Source organism: Pyxicephalus adspersus, chromosome 10 (assembly GCF_032062135.1).
Source record: "Pyxicephalus adspersus chromosome 10, UCB_Pads_2.0, whole genome shotgun sequence".
Taxonomy (NCBI): domain Eukaryota; kingdom Metazoa; phylum Chordata; class Amphibia; order Anura; family Pyxicephalidae; genus Pyxicephalus; species Pyxicephalus adspersus.
In genome coordinates this window covers 58173945-58192362 of record NC_092867.1, presented here as the reverse complement: position 1 = coordinate 58192362, position 18418 = coordinate 58173945, and the positions used below count along the sequence as shown (strand labels likewise).

The 18418-nt window shown below is 43.6% G+C and overlaps 3 protein-coding genes across 4 annotated transcripts in view; 1 reads left to right on the top strand and 2 right to left on the bottom strand.

The window, feature by feature from the left end:
• LOC140338992 (uncharacterized) overlaps nucleotides 1-14846 on the bottom strand; it is a 223720-nt gene extending 208874 nt beyond the window's left edge. The window contains exons 1-4 of one of the 2 annotated variants that reach the window (XM_072423443.1): nucleotides 14673-14846; nucleotides 14351-14479; nucleotides 14087-14221; nucleotides 13893-14016 (exon numbers count right to left, since the gene is read on the bottom strand). In XM_072423443.1, coding sequence (XP_072279544.1) covers nucleotides 13893-14016; nucleotides 14087-14221; nucleotides 14351-14479; nucleotides 14673-14777 — 493 coding nt within the window. In that variant the 5' untranslated portion in view covers nucleotides 14778-14846. The remainder of the gene's footprint in view (nucleotides 1-13892; nucleotides 14017-14086; nucleotides 14222-14350; nucleotides 14480-14672) is intronic. The other variant, XM_072423442.1, reaches the window with a different exon arrangement.
• LOC140339812 (uncharacterized) lies at nucleotides 3771-5778 on the top strand. Its single transcript, XM_072424711.1, has 4 exons — nucleotides 3771-3830; nucleotides 4552-4629; nucleotides 4747-4858; nucleotides 5216-5778. Exons 1-4 carry the CDS (start codon nucleotides 3771-3773, stop codon nucleotides 5581-5583), a joined length of 618 nt encoding a protein of 205 aa, XP_072280812.1. The 3' UTR covers nucleotides 5584-5778.
• On the bottom strand, nucleotides 11206-13886 carry LOC140339093 (uncharacterized). The gene is made up of 2 exons (XM_072423648.1): nucleotides 13618-13886; nucleotides 11206-13406 (listed from the first exon to the last, which is right to left on the bottom strand). Exons 1-2 carry the CDS (start codon nucleotides 13712-13714, stop codon nucleotides 12436-12438), a joined length of 1068 nt encoding a protein of 355 aa, XP_072279749.1. The 5' UTR covers nucleotides 13715-13886; the 3' UTR covers nucleotides 11206-12435.
• Nucleotides 14847-18418: the final 3572 nt, after the last annotated feature.

The window sequence follows — 18418 nt, the reverse complement described above, 5'->3', positions numbered from 1 at the left end:
TATATAGTGGGGGAGGGGCTTCATGAAGAAATATAATTCACTGCATAATGAATATTAATAAGATAGCAGCCAATACTAATCAGTGGGAGGAGTTGGGATGTATAAAGAGGCGGGGCTTCATTTGTCCATTATGGAGCCGATGGGCTTTATACTAAATAAAAATGATTGTGTGATAAATATTAATAGGAATTCATCGGGGTTCTAATCCCGGGGGTGGGGTGTGATAAGGAATTAGAATAGTTACCTGATTAATATTCATAGGGAAGCTATCAGGGGGATGGTTCTAGTTCTGCGTGGGCCGGTTCTTACTGGTGATCCCATATTGTAATGAGTATATGTCACAGGTCATTTGTGTTTGTTCCTCTGTACCCAGGATTGGCCCCAGACGTCCGATGATGGCCCGGCTCTACTAGTTTCATGTCAGGATCTTGCTATTAAAACTATTACAAAGTGATTAATTTTTGACCACAGGTAATGTTTTTTTTCTGTCTGAGGATATCTATCCGAGCACAGCGTGGAAATCGATTCCCAGGCGATTCCGACTTGTTTTTGGATTGGATGTTTAGAGGAATTTATAGTCATGTCTATATTTTTATGATTGTAGATTCCTTTTTTTGCTGAAGAAGCGGAGTAAGGTCCGGGAAACCCGTAGAAAACTGGAAGAAGATTAATATCCATGTATACTGTTTTATTGTTGCTTTTTACAGTATTTAATAATGAATGTTTTTTATATTACAGGTAGCCCCCGAGTTAAAGACATCCAACATACGGACGACTCCTAAATACAAACGGGTCTTCCCTGCTTGCTCCTGTGCAGGAGGGAGGCTTGATAGGGGGAGGGGGGGGTTTGCATGACTTGCAGAGGAAATCTTTTGCTAAACACAGATGAGGTTGTGGGTGATTGTAGGAGCTGATCTATAAAATCTAATAACTTTTTAATCACCAAGACAAACTCTGCAGTTGTCTCTTTTTCCATATCAAAGCACAGCTTGCTCCTGAAGTTAATGAATACCTAGGCTTCATAAAGTTTTTATTTTTTGCTTTCTTTTTGATTAGCTCACAGTGAAGATTTTATACAGTAACTGATACCTCACTGCCTAATAATATGTTGGGACAAACATCTGTCCTAATTGTTTTCATTAAAATAATGTACCTGCTTCGACTTACATACAAATTCAACTTAAGAACACACTTATAGCCCCTATCTTGTATGCAACCCGGGGACTACCTGTATGTGCAAATTTATTAATGGATACATAGTGTTTGTTCTGGCCTAAAAAATCCCATTATTTGGTTATTCACCATATAGGTGAATCTGTCAAGGACAACTTCAAATTAACAGTTGTGGATTACGGTGACCTGAATTCTGAACTAAAAATGAGTTGTCCATTCCAACCAATAATATTGACACCTAAACTATGTAATTTTAGGAATTTAGATCATAAAATTGTACGTGAATGACTCCCTCAGAAGCCCAACCAAGGACTTTCCTCAGAACTTCACCCTAATCCTTAACCTACACCCCTACACTTCGAGGTTACCACGATTTGTAGCACAGCATTGTACTAAAAGCCAGATACCACCGTTAGTAATGCTATATAAACCTATTGCTGGACAGACCAAGAACAAAAAAGTTCTATGGTGATACAGAACAGGGCAAAGTGAATCTGTACCAGAATGTCAGCACCAACTCTGATGGATCCAAACCCAAAGCTACCTCCTCCAATACTCTTCTTTCTTGTCCTTGTAATGTAGGAGCCACTATGAGTTTGATCAGTACGTAGATATTAGGAGCAGGAAAGAGGAGGACTTTCTAAAAGGGATGAAGATGGGGGACAGAAGTAATATCAGAAGTCAGTTGGACTTGTACATGGAGATGTGGACACAATCAGTCCTGAACTGAGTTGGGCCATAGGCCCCCAAAGCTTCGAGACAATGAGTTGCCTTTCTATGAAGTCACTTGTGGCAGAAGATGAGCTTTAGAAGTTTTCATACCTGTGATGGATTCATCAAAATCGACCCATGAGGGGTTTCATGTTGGTGGACGAGTTCTTATGATGGGGGATTTTGCATCTTGGGTAGTGAGATAGATCCTTTTTATTTTGGCTTTTTATGGTCTTCAGAGAACAGACAACCATGTGGGGGTGGTTGGAGAACCTCTATAAATGTTCACGGATAGAGTCCGCCTTTGGAAGCTTCTGAAACGTGTTTGAGAGCTTGTAGAAGAGCACATCTTGGCTGTGTTGATATCTGGGTCAGGCTTGTGATTCGTTAGTGTGATCAAAGCAAAAGGAGCTCTTTATAGCTCCCACTTGTCCTTGCAAAAAAACATCACGAAATGAAGGCCTCTTTTGGAGAGCCTTACCTGAAACATTTCCAGGAGGTGTTTTTTTGAAATCGCCCTACCTGCCCTTTGGTGGACCGACTTTATATAGAGGTAGGTCAGCTATACCTGGGCTCCAGTGCCACGCCCTGATATATGTAGGTCCAACCTTCCAAAATTGCTAGTTGCTTGTTTCTCATGCTGATGCAATGGCTTTAAATATTTCAGTGTCGATGGCCTGAAGCAAATATACAGATGAGGAATTTTGACTTTGCATATGTATTTCTTTTACCAACCCCTTAACTCACAGTTCTAAATTATATGTTGGAGCCCTGTAAGTAAAGGATAATAATAATTCTAATGTCTGATGGTGACCACAAGATGGCAGACTATACTGAAACTCAGGCGGAATGCAGACCAAAATAATATGTGGAATGCACAAGCAGGAAGTGATGTAGCACAAAAGGACAGGAAGTTGTGGGTGAGACAGGAAGTAGAGTAGAAGACATATTTGTTACTGGCGGCAGGTAATGATATTTAATATAGCTTCTCATTTCCCATCTGTAGCTGGTTATTCCACGGGTGATGCAGACCCTAGTGCTCTGTGACCGAAAGACCTCATGCAGGAAGAGGTGGAGACCATGGACGTCAGCTGGCAGGTCACATGACACAACCAGGGCAGAGTTTTGCTAGAATAAATCTTTTAATGTGGCTGCCTTAAGTGTAAGGGTATCACTGAGTTGCCCCACTTTCCCACTTTTTTTTCAAGGCTTTAATTGCTTTCCTGGTATTTTATGTCCCATCAAATGGCCTTGATTGTCAGGACTGGCAGATTGCACAATGTAACGCCTTCTTTTCCAAATCGTACATAGTACAACAAAAGGCTGAGATGCATTTGCAGCAAGGGATCGTATTGTCACATTGCTAAAGAAGTTAAAAAAAAAAAAAAGATCTCCATGACTTTAATTGGTCACTCCACACAAAATTACATTTTAGTTATCGGAGGAGTGAGGTGGTATAGGTGATGTCTGGTGGGTTCAGTCTTCTCATGGTGAGATCCCCCTGCTAAAACTCCTGACCTTGTACCTTTCCACCTTAGGGATTTGGGTGTTACCCTTAATATGGATCTTTCAGCTCCTTCTCCAACTTTCTCTATGCAATAAAAGTCCAGAAGGGGTGGTGGGAGCCTCTTGTAACGGGGAACCCAATGTAGAGATCTCACCAATTGAGTCCTTAAGAAATGGCGAAAACTACTCGAAGGGTATCCCCATGTAGCATCCCATACAGAAGCTCTAAAGACAAAGCGTTGGTAATCTGTTAGACACCACCCACAGGACATTCGCAACAGAGAGTCCTGACCCCATGGCTGATGAGATGGAAGGTGGGACCAAGGTATTAAAGAGTGCTCAATGCATTAACCCTCGGGTATGGCCCTAGTCTTTGGGTGATGGCTTGGGACCTAAATGAGTTTCGTCTACAGGATTTCTCACCCAACTTCCTTCAAGGGGTAAGTCTGGTCTGAGAAGGTCTCTGAATACATCCACTGCCCCTTTGATGAAGTAGGGCCATTTGAGGTCATTAAAGCTCCTTATGTAGATGTCCCGTTAGACATAATATTCTAAAGGTTTTATTTCTCCCAGCTGGTCTGAGAACATGCTTATACTGTCCTCAAAGTGAAGGAAAGGCTAGTATGAGCTGTTGACCCAACCCAGCAACAAGATCACAGCCAACAAACCAGAAAACATGTCGAATGTGGTTGCTAGAACCAGATACGCTGTGTTTATTAATGAACATTTCAAACCATGATCAGACTTAGTGTTGCTTAAGGATTGTTGATAAATAACCATGACACTTGGATGAAAATTTGAAAATTATGATTTTCTAATCAAATTAGTTTTTTAATGCTTCTTTTCAGACGGTTTTACGATTATTGGACCGAATCAGTCAGGATGGACGAAGACTGGGGTCTAATGACAGAGAAAATATTAAACCTCACCCTGGAGATCATTTACCTGCTGACCGGAGAGGTGAGGAGGATTCTGGGAGGTCATGTGATATCACTCTTCTCTTTTTATGTACTATGCTAATTTTCCCCAACAGAATTATGAGGTAGTAAAGAAGACAGCTCGGAAACATATAATACGTAAAGACCGTCACCAACCGTTTAAGGGGTTTCCAAGAAGTTTGACCTCAACCATGTCTCTGCCTCAATCCCTGATAACTGAAAGAAGCAACAAGAAGATTCTAGAAGTCATCCAGAAGATGATTGGGCTCAGGAAGATCACACCATCTCTCATCATTTTCAGGTAGGTGGACTTGATTATCTCCACAATTACCAAAGTGAACCCATGTTTTGTGAAGATTCTTATTCTTTGGTTATGCCCAAGAAAGACTTTGATGGTACCATTTTGTGTGTCACCCAGCTTGACAACCTGGCTAACATAAAAGTCGAAGAGATAGATGAGGAAGAACAGATGCTCATAAGACGTTATTGGCAGAGTAAGGAAGTTGAAGGTACCATAGAGATTGGTGCAGGTGGGTGGAAAACCTTATTTACCAATCGGTAAGAACCACTAGCAGAAAATCTGTTGTTTGTTGTGGTTGTCCCATCCCTGTGTAGTTTCCTTGAGCTTCTCTTCCCCCATTGTTTTTCCAAGTTTTTTTCTTTTTATTTTTCGAAATCTGTCCCTTGCCAGTTCACTGTTTTAAATGGGACATTTTCGAAGTCTTATTTTTTCAAATAATTGGTAATTCAACCTACCTGGTATACTGAAATGTAGAAGTATGATTTACATGAAGGACAGACCAGATTGTCCGAGAGGCTCACCAAAAAACATTTAAACTTGAGCTGTGTTCTAATTCCTTTTTTGTTTTGTTTTTTTACCCCGACAGATGGTCACATAAGGAAAATGTCAGAGGAACATTTACTTTTATCTGCAGATTGTCATGTAAAAGACGAAGAGTTTTCACAAGATTCTCTTGGAGAACTTCCTGACACCCCAACAACCTTTGGAGGACTTTACAGTAGATGTCCAGATCCATCTCACACGGAACAAGCTTCTCCGGATAATATTGTAAATATGGCGCAGAAAGGCAGCAAAATGTTTCCCTGCTCCATTTGTGGAAAATGGTTCACCACCTATGGAGGTCTTCTCATGCACCAGAGACTGCACACTGGGGTCAAGCCTTTCTCCTGCTCCTTCTGTAGTAAAAGCTTTACACAGAAAGGCATTCTGGTGAACCACGAGAAGATCCACTGAGGGATAAAGCCATTCCCTTGCTCTGTGTGTGGGAAATGTTTTGCCAAGAAGTCAGACGTAGTTAGGCATCTGAGAGTCCACACGGGCGAGAAACCTTTCCCATGTGCTCGTTGTGGTAGATGTTTCTCACAAAAGTCTTCCCTCCTCAACCACCTCCGGCTGAACATTTGCGAGAAGCCATATCCGTGCTTTATATGTGGGTCATGCGTTATAGGCTAGTAAGATAGCAAGATTTGATATCACCTGTCGTGATCTGATAGACCCATGACACTTTCCCCAGTCCATCAAAGGGCCAACTCGTTTGAGTTGGCTCTGGAAAACCCCTGGGGAAAAATTCCTTTTCATCAAAAAGTCCAACACCCCAATAGACCATTCTCATCGTTGTACCAACCACTTATGTCACCTGACCCTAAACATCTGCTGGTTTAGAGGAACAGACCAACATAGGCTAGTAATACCTAATATAAAGCTAAGGGAGGCATCAGATGGTCAGAGCCCAGATCTTGACATGATATTGTAGTGGTGCAATGGATGTTTTCTATCTAGAGAGTAATAAACCCGCACTGTCTAATGGGAACTTTGGTAGATTATAAGAACTAGACGACCTGCTGGGAGGCTTCTTTAGGCAGTTGGATCTTTAATGTTCATGGACCAGTTGGATCTGCAATGGTCAGGGACCACTGGCCTTAAATACAGGAATAGAATTCATACACTGGAAATGCTGTAATGTGTTTTGTATGTTGGAAGCTGTAAAATAAAATATAAGCTGAATGTTTTGGCTTATTGTATGCTATTGTTGGTACTTGTGTCATTTGTAAACCAGTCCGGTTAAAATATTCAGTGGCTGGGCCTATAGACCTTGCATGTCGGATTGGGTTGCTCCAAGTGACCAATCACGTTTTAAAAGTGAAAGTAAAAATGGGCAAATGCAAAGTTCTAAGACAAGGGCAGAATTGTAATGAGTGACATTGCTACAATGGCAGGTTGTGTGGGGTGCTCCAGGTATGCAGTGGTAGGTAGCTGCCAAAAGAGGTCCAAGGAAGGAGAGCCGCTGATCAGTCATGGATGCCCAAGGCTTAATGACACATAGGGATGGGATACCCAGTACAATCCCACAGATAAGCTAGACTAGCCTAAATTGCTGAAAAACTTGATGTCACTCATGATAGAAAGGTGTCAGAAAATGCAGAGCATCCCAGCTTGCTGTGTGTGGGGCCATGAAGCCACAGACCAGAGTTCCCACAATGGGCACATGAGCATCAGAACCGGACTATGGAGCAATGGAATATGGTGTAATATGGGGAAGGGCATCTGATGTCAGGGTTCCCCTTAAAGGTACTTTGTAGAGTCTGTATTTAGGGTCTGTGCCTAAACACAGGGTGATACATTTCCCCATGTCAGATATTTCTTTCTCGGACAACCAGCATCCTTCCAGACCCTCTAGTTTGTAACATGTGATGTAAAAGTTAGGATTTTGTTTCTCCAGGGGTCATAAAACTCCGGATCTGGCTGATAAGGACAGTGACCTCCGACTGACCTCTGAGCTGTATTCAGGAACACATCCATTAAAAAATCTTTATATTTCCCCTATATGGAGAGCATTGTGAGAACTAGTCTATTAGGCCCCAGGAAAGCCTGCAACCATATTTATTTGTACATTCTGTGTTTAGCAAAGGGTAACAGATTGGTTATTTAGTTGTTAGGTCAGGTGAGGAAAAGCTGGTAGCAGGGTGCATTATGGGAAGAGTGCTTGCTAAGGGAGGTCTCAGGGAGCTAAAAAGTAAGAAGAGGTCGGCAGTGTGACGTAAAGGTTCTGCTTATAACACCTTGGGGCCGGATACAAGTCACAATGTTTTGGCTTAGTGGCCCCATTATATATCTCCAGTCAAATCACATCACGGTTGTTGGTGCCAGGTGGGCTGATCTGAGTATTTCACAAACTGCTGATCTGAGATTTTCACCCACAGCCATCTCTGGGGTACACAAAGAATGGTTAGAAAAAGGGAAAATTCCCAGTGTGGGGTAGTTCTCTTGGTGAAATTTCTTTGTCGAGGTTGAGGAAAATGGCCGGACTAGTTAAAGGTGTGTAAGGCCCTAATCCAACAACAGTACTCGCCAGACACTAGTCTACCCATCTAATGCCGCACTCTTCACCTATAGCAGCCCCCGCTCAGCCTCCGGAGACAGGTTGCAATCGGTTGTCAGTCCCGGTCACAGGCAAAAAAATATCAGTAATACATGTCACAGCTCCTCTAGGGCTGCGGGAGCGATCAGGGGAACGGAGCTGTCCGCATAGTAAAGTTCCGCTGACTGCTCTGCTCCCTGATTGGCTGAGGAAAGGGAAATCCTGATGATGCTTGAGCTGTCATCAGGGTTTCCTATTTCTCAGCCAATCACAGAGCACTAGAGATGAATGGGCACAAGTCTCCCATTTATATCTAGTGCTGAATGGCTGAGAAACGTAAAACCTCAGCCAATCACAAAGCACTAGGGGTGAATGGAGAGGCTTGTCCTCATTTAACCCCTAGTGCCCTGTGATCCCTCACTGTCAGGAGGAATCATCCTGTCATTGGGATAACCTGTAAAAAAAAAGTTCAGTTACACAAACACACATTTAATAAAATAATGTAACATTAAAGCCTCGTCCTATTTTTTTACACATATTTTAACCCTTTTAGGGAATGAGTAAGGGGTTTTATGTACCCCTTGTACTCATTCCCTGAAAGGGGTAAAAGTAAACCCTTTATAAACACTTATGTCAAATCGAGGTAAAACGCGTCATAGGCATTTATACGTTTTTTAGCGTTTTAAAGTTAAGCTTTAAAACGCTTGTAAAAGTGCATAAAAACGCATATAAACGTGGTAGGAACATTTATATGTGTTTTTAAAACAGTTCATGTAGACCCGGCCTAACTCACCTCCTTTAAAACTGAGTTCCTGAAAAAAACAAAAGGGAGCTGCTTAACATGTATAATGATGTGTTTGTGTCTTTCCCGCTCAGATATAACACAACTCAGCCCTGCCCGGCAGGAGACCTGATTTTTATCCACCACAGTTCAGTAACACATAGGGGTCTAGCCCCGCCCCCAGTGATCTTAAGCAAACCCTGAGAGAAAGGTCCTGCATAGGAAGGCTTTCATTTTATTGACATTTTAATACAATCAAGTATACGAGGGCTCTATCACATTCAAAAAGTGCTGATAAGTTCTGAACCTTTATTGACATTTTATTATACAGGCTCCCAATCATACAGCAGGTATGTACTCTGCACACAAACATCTTCCCAAGTTCAAGCAGTGTTGATGATCCTCCTATCGTGTATGCGCTGATGCTTGAGAAGATCCGACCTCCATGAAAAGCACCTCCCGCACTCCGAGCATGAATACGGCTTCTCATGAGTGTGAGTCTTCTGGTGCCTGGAGACCTCTTTGCTTCCCGGAAATCGCTTCCCACACACAGAGCATGCAAATGGCTTCTCCCCGGTGTGCACCCTCTGGTGTTTCACGAGGTCCGACTTCTCCGTGAAGCTCTTTCCACAGATGAAGCATGAAAACGGCCTCTCACCGCGGTGAATCTTCTGATGTTTGACAAGGTACTGCCGCAGGGTAAAGCACTTACCGCAGTCCAGGCAGGAGAAAGGTTTATCATCGGAGTGAATCTTGCGGTGGCTGATGTAGCTGGAGCGAAATGAGAAGCACTTACCACAGATGGTACAGGAGAAGGGCTTCTCCCCAGTGTGGACACGCTGGTGCTCGACTAGGTGCCAGGTGCTGGAGAAGATCTTCCCGCACTCAGAACACGGCATGGCTCTCTCAACTGGTTGGCGCTTGGCCTGATCCGGAGTCTCTGAACTCACAACGTCCTCAGATGGTAATGACGGCTCCTGCTTCTGGCAAAATCTGCGATGTCTAAGGAGGGTGGACTTCTGGGTAAAACTTTTCCCACAAGAAGAACACGAAAAAGGTTTCTCCCCAGTGTGCGTCCTCTGATGAACCACCAGATAGTACTTTGACCGGAACAGCTTGCCTCATTCTGTACACGGATGAAGATTCTCATCTTGATTCCCGGGGGAAATCATCCTTTGGAAACGCCGGCCAGAGGGCTGCAGTGGTTGATTCCCGCTGGTTGGTCCAGAAGGAAGACTTGGGGTGAAGGTGCTTTGCTCAGGATCCAGAATCATAACTACGCTGATGTCATCTATGTCTCCTGGGAATAAAGGGAGATGTTACTTTTATTTTAGGGAAACCCAAACTCAAAGCTACAGAGAAAAGATTGTGATGACCACCATCAGGAATAAAGAAAATGGCGCCATACAGGTCCTACAAAATCTAGATGTGGTCACATACGAAGGTGACATATGGAGAACAAGTCTCCTGGGATCCAGGAAGAGCTAAAGGCTTCCAGATGAGAAGGCCAGTACACACCTGCAGCAGTATCAGTAGAAGTGTCCTCCACCTTACACTCCTGGTAACCTGGGGTTAAACCCCGGTCTTCGCCATCCTCAGTCTTTGTATCAGGCATCAGATCTTCACCCTAAACAAAGCAAAAACCAAATTATCGGCTGAGAGAAGATTTGTGTTCACACAGAATCACTACAGGAGGAAGTGGGGAAGAGCCATATTTGTTACTGGCAGCCAGTGATATGAAAGTTTACAGTAAAATCCCAGCGGAAACATTTTTGGGGAATTCAGGTTCAAGCCACGTTGTCGTCTGTGTCCCCAGTGGTGTGAATTCTAACTTTACTTCCTATCCCAGTGACACCACCACGTCCAGTTGAGGGATGTATGGAAATTTGAGCTTAACTCTTGCCCATATAGCTGTATGCTTTTGTAACACTGTAATGCAGTTTCCCGTCGTGACTGTATTTTATGTCTTTATGCCAATGCTTCTCTAAGATCTAGATGGCTTTTGAGGGCCACAACTACATATGAAGTGAGTTTCAGTAGTTGGGGGCCGATTCCAAATGGGTTGAAAAATATAATCCCCCTAGTGTGCTCCGGAACACAACCAAAGGGCCACATGGATGTCTCCTTAACAAAATGGTTCATGCAGGTGACCTTTAGGTTGAGAAGAACCATTTGGGGTGAATACATTGGTTGATGGAAATGTTCCAATGGCCCCCAAAAGGGTTATCTTGATGAACCAATCAATTCACCCCAAGTACAGTGTTCTCCCCAGCCCCTTTTAGCTGGGCGCACCACCTACAATTTCTTGCCACCCGTCTTTAAGAGATTTCTGTGTTGACCACTGAACTAGTTCCTCCCAATACAAGTTCCAGCCTTGGGGTCTCATGGAGAGTAACCTGGATAACCCCCGGGAGAAACCCAACTGCTGATGCCTCTGCACTGTTCTTTTGGACCATACCCACAGCTCACATGGAGACCTCAACTGCCCAGCCAACCCCAAGAACTCAGCTCAGCCTTTCTCCCAAAATTTAAAATGATCAGTGATTCTGCCATAGCTTGGTCTCAATCATTATTCTATGGGGGTAACAAAATAGCCGTCCCTATGCCACATCCTAGGACAACCAAACAACTTATTAAAACAGAGTTTTTGGAAGAGCATTTAGGTGTTCTGGTGCCCCTGCAAAATTCAAAGTACATGGAAGGTAAAAAGTATGGACAACATTAAACAAGTGGGTTTTTATTTAACAAAAAAAACGTATTAAAGATCCACATAGACTTTTTTTTATTCTTGTGTCATTTTTCAATGTCTAAGTGCGACTTAGCACAGTGATGGTGTGTATTTCGTAAATGTGTCACCAACCTCATCTGAATCTATACAACGATAACGAAATCTTCACCTAGAGCCGAAGCAGATGGTTCCTACCCAGAAATTGTGGTTCTACCATGGTAAGATACATTTTATGAAGCCAACCTGTAAGTGGCCAATGTTGGGTGCCTATGACATAAGAAGTGGGGACTGGTCTGTTTTTAGACAGGCCTCATGAGTTTCGGAAAGGTTTCTATAGTTCAAGTAAAGCTTCGTTGGTATAGGGCAGGCCTTGTACATTTAATGACTCAGGAGAGGTGTCGTATGAGACCGGCTTGGTTTGTTTCAGGGAGGTCTCATTGGGACATGTCGGGGTTTAGGAAAGGCTCTGTAGCATAGATTGTGTCCATGGACTGAGCGTTGGGAGAATATGGCAAGGTTCTTCCCTCAGGTGAGGCCATATAGAGAAAATGTTGGCGTTTTGCTACAAACCTTAAGACTATGGGGGGTTTGACTTAGGGAAGTCATGGCACAACTATGGGCTTTTTCAGCCAAATGATGGCTCCTATTACTACATATCACATTGGCGCTCCTTAATGTCATTGGTTCCACTCACAAGGCCAGAATATAAATTGGCTGGGTCAAGGTGTAGTATAACAGATTCATTGTCTTCTAAGGAAGGCCTTGTGAGTTTTTGAAGGGCTTCCCTGGTCCATGAAAAGCCTTTGGAAACAGGAGAACATGAGATAGCTTTGTTAGAAGGAGGTCTCATAGTTACATGGCAGCCTTGACTTCTTTCAACCTTGAGGTCTTCTACTGGGGAAGGCCATAGAACAACCTTGGTCTTATGTGTTTCCTACAAGCTTTAAGACTTTGGAGGTGTTTATTTGACTTTATTAAGTCATGGCACAAACTGGAACTTATGGGCAATAAAACCATTTGGGCACCTATTAGACAGGGCCTCTTAAATGTCATTGGTTTTACATGTAATGCTAGTGGATCGGCCAGGTCAAGGAGAATGACCACCTTCTCTATCCACAGGTGACAATGCTCCTCACAAAACCCTTTTCCTCAATGTTCACTCTTCATGGAAAATATCCCCACACCATTACATGACCAATTTCTCTCAGGTAGAGCCATCTACTGTTTGTGTGTTCTCTGATGTCGCACGAGATCGGACTTCTGAGTAAAACTTCTGCTGCAGTCAGGGCAGGGGAAGGGTTTCTCGCCCCTGTGAAGTCTCTGGTGATATATCAGACTAGCCTTCTGCATGAAGCTCTTGCTGCATTCCGTACAGAAAAATGGCCGCTCCCCGGTGTGGACCCTTCCGTGGTTAATAAGCATGGTCCTGTGTGCAAAACGCTTACTGCAGTCCGTGCAGGCAAAAGGCTTCTCACCGGTGTGAATTCTCTGGTGGGTGACCAGATCAGACTTCCCTATAAAGGACTTCCCACACTCCTCGCAGGAAAAAGGTTTGTCGCCGACATGAATTCTGAGGTGGTAGACCAGATCTGACTTCTGAACAAAGCATTTCCCGCACTCAGGGCATGGGAAAGGGTTTTCCTCTGTGTGTATCCTCCTGTGACGGATCAGAACCGACTTCCGTGTAAATTTTTTTCCACAGTCCGAACAAGGGAAGGGCTTTTCCCCAGCATGAATATTCTTGTGCAAAGCCAGATCAGACTTTTGAGTGAAACATCTGTCACAGTGCGGACAAGCAAACGGTTTTTCTCCTGTGTGGATCCTCCGATGCCTCGCTAGGTCTGACTTTTGTGTAAAGGCCCTTCCGCAATCTGGACAGCAAAATGGCCTCTCACCGGTGTGAATGCGCCGATGAGCTATAAGGTTCGCCTTGTGGCTAAGGTTTTTCCCACAGTCCGGACACGGGAAGACTTTTTTGCGTCTACACTTAGTGGGAGGAGCAACAGGAATTGGGTGTTCAATGGAATTGGTGGTGATAGGCAAAATGTTCTCAGGGTAAAGGACAATCTGAATATTTGGGGTGACATTGTTTTCCTGAGGGGTGACCAATGGGATGTCATTATCTTCTGTTTTACATTCTTGCGGTGAACCAAGGTAAACCTTCAGGATGTTCTCATCTTTGTGTCTATCTGTGGGGAAACAAAAAATATAAAGTTATATAAATACAAACACATTGGTAGAGCTGGTGCATTTTAAGGACCAAATATGGCCAACCCTGCCGGCTACTACACATCAGCGGCTCCCTTCCGTAAAATGCTTGGACACCTCTGCGAAAGATGACCTTCCCAACCTCTCCAACTTTGTTAGATCTAAGAAGACTTTACAAAGTCATCATCTTACCGGTTCTGAGATCTAATGGAGGCGCCTCTTCTTTAATGGTCACTGGTATCGCAATCTCCTCTTCTTTCACAACGATATTCAGTTCGCGTAGGTCCATCGCAGCATTTCGTCATTCAGGACTAGCACATCTCTCTGGTGGGTTCCCGTTACTGGAACCATCTGTAGGAAACACACACACTGACTGAATACATTGTCTCTATGTGTTTATCAGATGATGGGGGATCTAGGTGGACCCTCCGTACTGCTCTCTCCTTTACAATAAAGTCTCCTCTTACCCGGTGATGTGAGGGTCTGGTGGTCCTCCATCATGACATCCTTGTAGAGGTCCTTGTGTCCCTCTAAATACTCCCACTCCTCCATGGAGAAATAGACAGTGACATCCTGACATCTTATAGGAACCTGACACACACAATGATACAGTCACCATCCAGACACATCCCATAATAATCTCCCAGAATTCCCTGCTCACCTCTCCCGTCAGCAGCCCAATCATCTTCTGGATGACCTCTAGGATCTTCGTTGTGTTTGGTCTCTCGGGTGTCATGGAGTGCGGTGGAGGCACTGTGATGGTCACCTGGTCACCAGACTTTACGGAAGGGAATCTCTGTATAGAAAAGTGGGGCAATGTTACTATACAACCCTCCCAGAATCCTCCTCACCTCTCCGACCCGTGTCCATGTTTTATTATTAGTGATCAGAGTGATGTCATGTGACCTCCCAGAATCCTCCTCACCTCTCCAGTCAGCAGGTAGATGATCTCCAGGGTAAGGTTAAATGCCTTTTCAGTCATGTGACTCCGGTCCTTGCCCATCCTGGAGACCTCCGAATTTGGAAATTGACCCTGGAGACTGAATTGTGTCCCCTGGAATGAGAGATATCAATCACCTTGGGGTAATATAACCGTAACAGCTCCTACATTCACCTTCCATTCACCTCTGAACAAAACAGTCAATCAACTTATTATTTGGCTTTTTATGTGACAGAACAACATTGATCATATTTTTGATGGGAAGCCTGGTACCCCTGGCCCAAACAAGAAATAAAAACATCCTTACTGTTTTCAGTAACAAAGATCCAAAGCAATTCTCTCCAGACAGGAAGTAATAAAAGTTCAGCAAGGCATTCTGGGAAATGTAGTCAACCTGGGTGCAGAGGATCATGGTAGTTGTAGTTCCTGTGCTTATAGAAACACAATGAAGAGGCCACCACTGCTGCAGTTCTTACACCAAGCATATCTCTAGATGATTTTAAAAATTCTTACCATCTATTGTTTTAACCAAATGATTGGATGGAAAACCATGGTCACACTTTTCAAGCCTTTACAATAAAGTCTCCTCTTACCCGGTGATGTGAGGGTCTGGTGGTCATCCATCATGACGTCCTTGTGTCCTCACTAATTCTTTTTGAGGAAGAGACCTCCTGAGACCTAATAGGAATGTCAAACACACAAAAAAAAATGTTAGGTCCAGCACATGTGCATTGCACCAGAGCCTGATTGGCTCCCAAAGTATAACGCCTCTCCTCCAGTTCTGCTGGGACTAGGCAAGGTCACCCATCCAGGGTCAAGGCCACAGCACCAGCCCCCATGTTACTTTTCTTTCCCAAGGACAAGGCCTGAATAGGGGAGGCCGTTTGCCAGATCTTACTAGGGGCTTATAGAGGGCTGAGGGCTTCTCGTATAGACACGCCACATTGAAAATTATAATAACCCCCTACTCTTGTTATCTGCATCTAGTAGCATCTCAACAGCCATGTGTCAGAAAGCTTCCGCACACATCAAAGGAAAGAAATTAAATCATGTGTGGTGGTTTCTCATTTGCTTCTAAAAATTACTGGATTGGATAGTCTCGAGAACTTCCTTACATCCACCATACCCATTGGAATATGACCAAAAATTGTGATCCCCTCCAGAAAGTTAATTCTATAGCAGAGCCCCTGTACCACCTATGCCATATTGTCTCCTCCACAATTACTGTCAATGCTGGCCCATCTCCTACATCACTCCCATCCCTACAATTTATTTAGCTGGTGGAAGAAAGGGAAGTCTGTGAGCACCAGAGTGGAAGTTCTGAGTTTACTGACATTGCACCCAAGATAGCGGCACCCAGCTGGGCTTTTTACAGGTAAATACCATTCAAACGACACATGAAATGCTCATATAATTTAAGGGGAACGTTGCTATTGACAGGCCAAGTGCCCGGGACTCTCCTCCATGAATGGAGCCTCTCCGTGAATGCCTTCTGCAGAAACTCAGCAAAGCACCAACACCCAATGGGAAGAGCGCTGACTTGGTGACACTCCATGGGTAAACTGCCAGCATGGCATGGTGACTGATGCCCTACCAAGGTGGTGGAAGGAAGCAGGGGATGCCTGAATATCACACACAGGGGACACCCTGCCCTATATAGGATTTACAAACAGTATGGAAAGTCTGCACCATACAAAGCAATCTACAACATACAATAACATTACCATACAAGTCCCCTCTGTATACACAATTCTCACCTGAACACTCACACAGGAAATACACGACCACACCCCCTCCAGCACCAATTGGAAGCTACTGCACACAAACATGTCTCCAGTCCAAGGGGGCGGCCATGTTGTTGTAGCCCAAAAGAACTGAGCAGGAAGACTGAATCTGTGAGTGAAGGAACTACAATCCCCCTGTCTTTTGATATTGAATTAAGTGGGAGAAGTAACAATCTCATCCTATATAATATATAATTTTATCATTACAAGAATATTTAGATATGTCAAGGACAATAATAATCCTAAGAAACGAATGTATGTATATTTATATATTTCCCCAGGATTCTGGCAGGTTCTTTTAGGTGGTCTCCTAATGGACCATCAGAGATGAGAAAGGAGATCCTAATTAAGAAGATTTATTGTTACAACAGAGAAAACCAAATGCTTAAAAGTTAAAGCGCAGAGATTCTACCTAAAACCAGGAAATCCATCAATCTTTATAGGCATACACAATCACTCCTGTATAGGGGGGCTTAAGCCGTTATCTAATTGTAATTCAGCAGCTTGTCCAATAACGTATATACGGAATTCCATATAAGCATAAAAGTTCACAAACAGTTAATGGGGTAGATAAACCACATGTCTAGCACTTTTGGCACAGAAATGACTGTCCGCCATCTTGGATTCTTATTCAGACTGGTTCTAACCACAAGGGTCTCATATCAGCCTTCATGGCCATCCTGTGCTCGGCTCCCAGGGTCACCTCGCTCATTGTTTCTGTTACAATCAAACAAAGCAGTAACTATTCTTCATAGACACAGAATATATTTCATATGCTATATACAGACCCCCTATATTTTACTCTCAATCTATTTCACTTGCCAGGTAGAGAGAGGTAGGTGGGCAAAACACACCATAGGGGGCATCCAGGGGTGGGGTCCTTTTGCACCAGTAAAGACTCCCAGAGTGCTGGAATCATGGAGCGAGGATACATTTCTTCCAGTTGTATACTTCTACACACCTTCCAGCTGAGTTTGGAAGAGTGTCATGGCGGCATAAGCACCCAATAAGCAAGGGGTGCCGGTTCGGGGGTTCCAGTTCAAGGCTCATTTTAGAGTATATATATGACAAATCAACCTGGGATGGTGGGAACTCCTCAAATTAGCCATAGCACGTGTGGTCAACCCCCCAGGTGTGGCCCTTGGCTTGTCTTTAACTAGTCTATGGGGGTAAGATTCCTTCATGGATGGAAAGGTTGGTTCATGGTATCTCCCACTGGTACCAATGTTGGGCTATTATACCTCCCAGTAGAACCCAGGATGGGGCACAATTACTTCCTCTGACGCCAACAATTAGGTACTATACCTGTGAGTAATTTCTCCTACTGACACCAATCAAAGGAATCTATTTCTTTCAATGAAGCCAACAATGGAGCATTATTGATCATACAGAATCCCACAACGGAGCAATATTCCTTCTGCTGACACCATTGATGGGTCATGAGACACACACATGTACACCCAGCACTCACAAACCCTGGGTTTATATTGCAATATTTTCTACATTTATTATTAACCCAACCCCTGTAAGATCTGAAGGACAGTATATGGCTCCCTTGTTAAGGTTTGAGGAACCCAGTATAAGATCCACCACCTCAGATCTCAGAAGAGAAGCCCTTGCTCCGGTAGATCACTCTCTTTTATAAAACCACAGATACAATGTATTTGTATAAAGTGGAAAAGAGCTGGATGGAACCTCTGTGTTCACATTAATTGGAGATATTTCCTTACTCCCTATTCTGGAGACACTCAAGGCATCACTGTAAAGGTATTCCACTTGTTTGCCCTCTTGGAAGTTCTACAAGATCCCAGTTATGGTTTTGGAGAGTGTTCTACCCCATTTTACCTCCTGATGTGGAAAGGATTGTATGAACAACACTGACAAGGTTTAGGATTTTGGTCTGTGAATTCTGCAGTGGCTAAAGCTACCAGGGATTGATAACCTTCCATTAAACACCAGGACTGGGCAATACATTTTACTCTATACTTTCAAATGTGAGGCATCAGTCAGCAACAAACCTCATGGTGGACATGGACATGATTCACTTGTGTGGTCTATAACTGCTCCGATAATTTAGTGATTGTACTACTGTAGATTGTCCACTGGAGATGGAGAACTGGTGTAGGCCCCACTGTTTGGGTTGGATTGTTAGATTAGGGGTAATTGATTTACCTTAATCCGGTTTGTAGCAGTAACCTGAGTAACCTAGAGGCAGATATTTGATTATGAGAAAAAACTCACAGAAAATAAAGAATCAATCCAGCCCAAC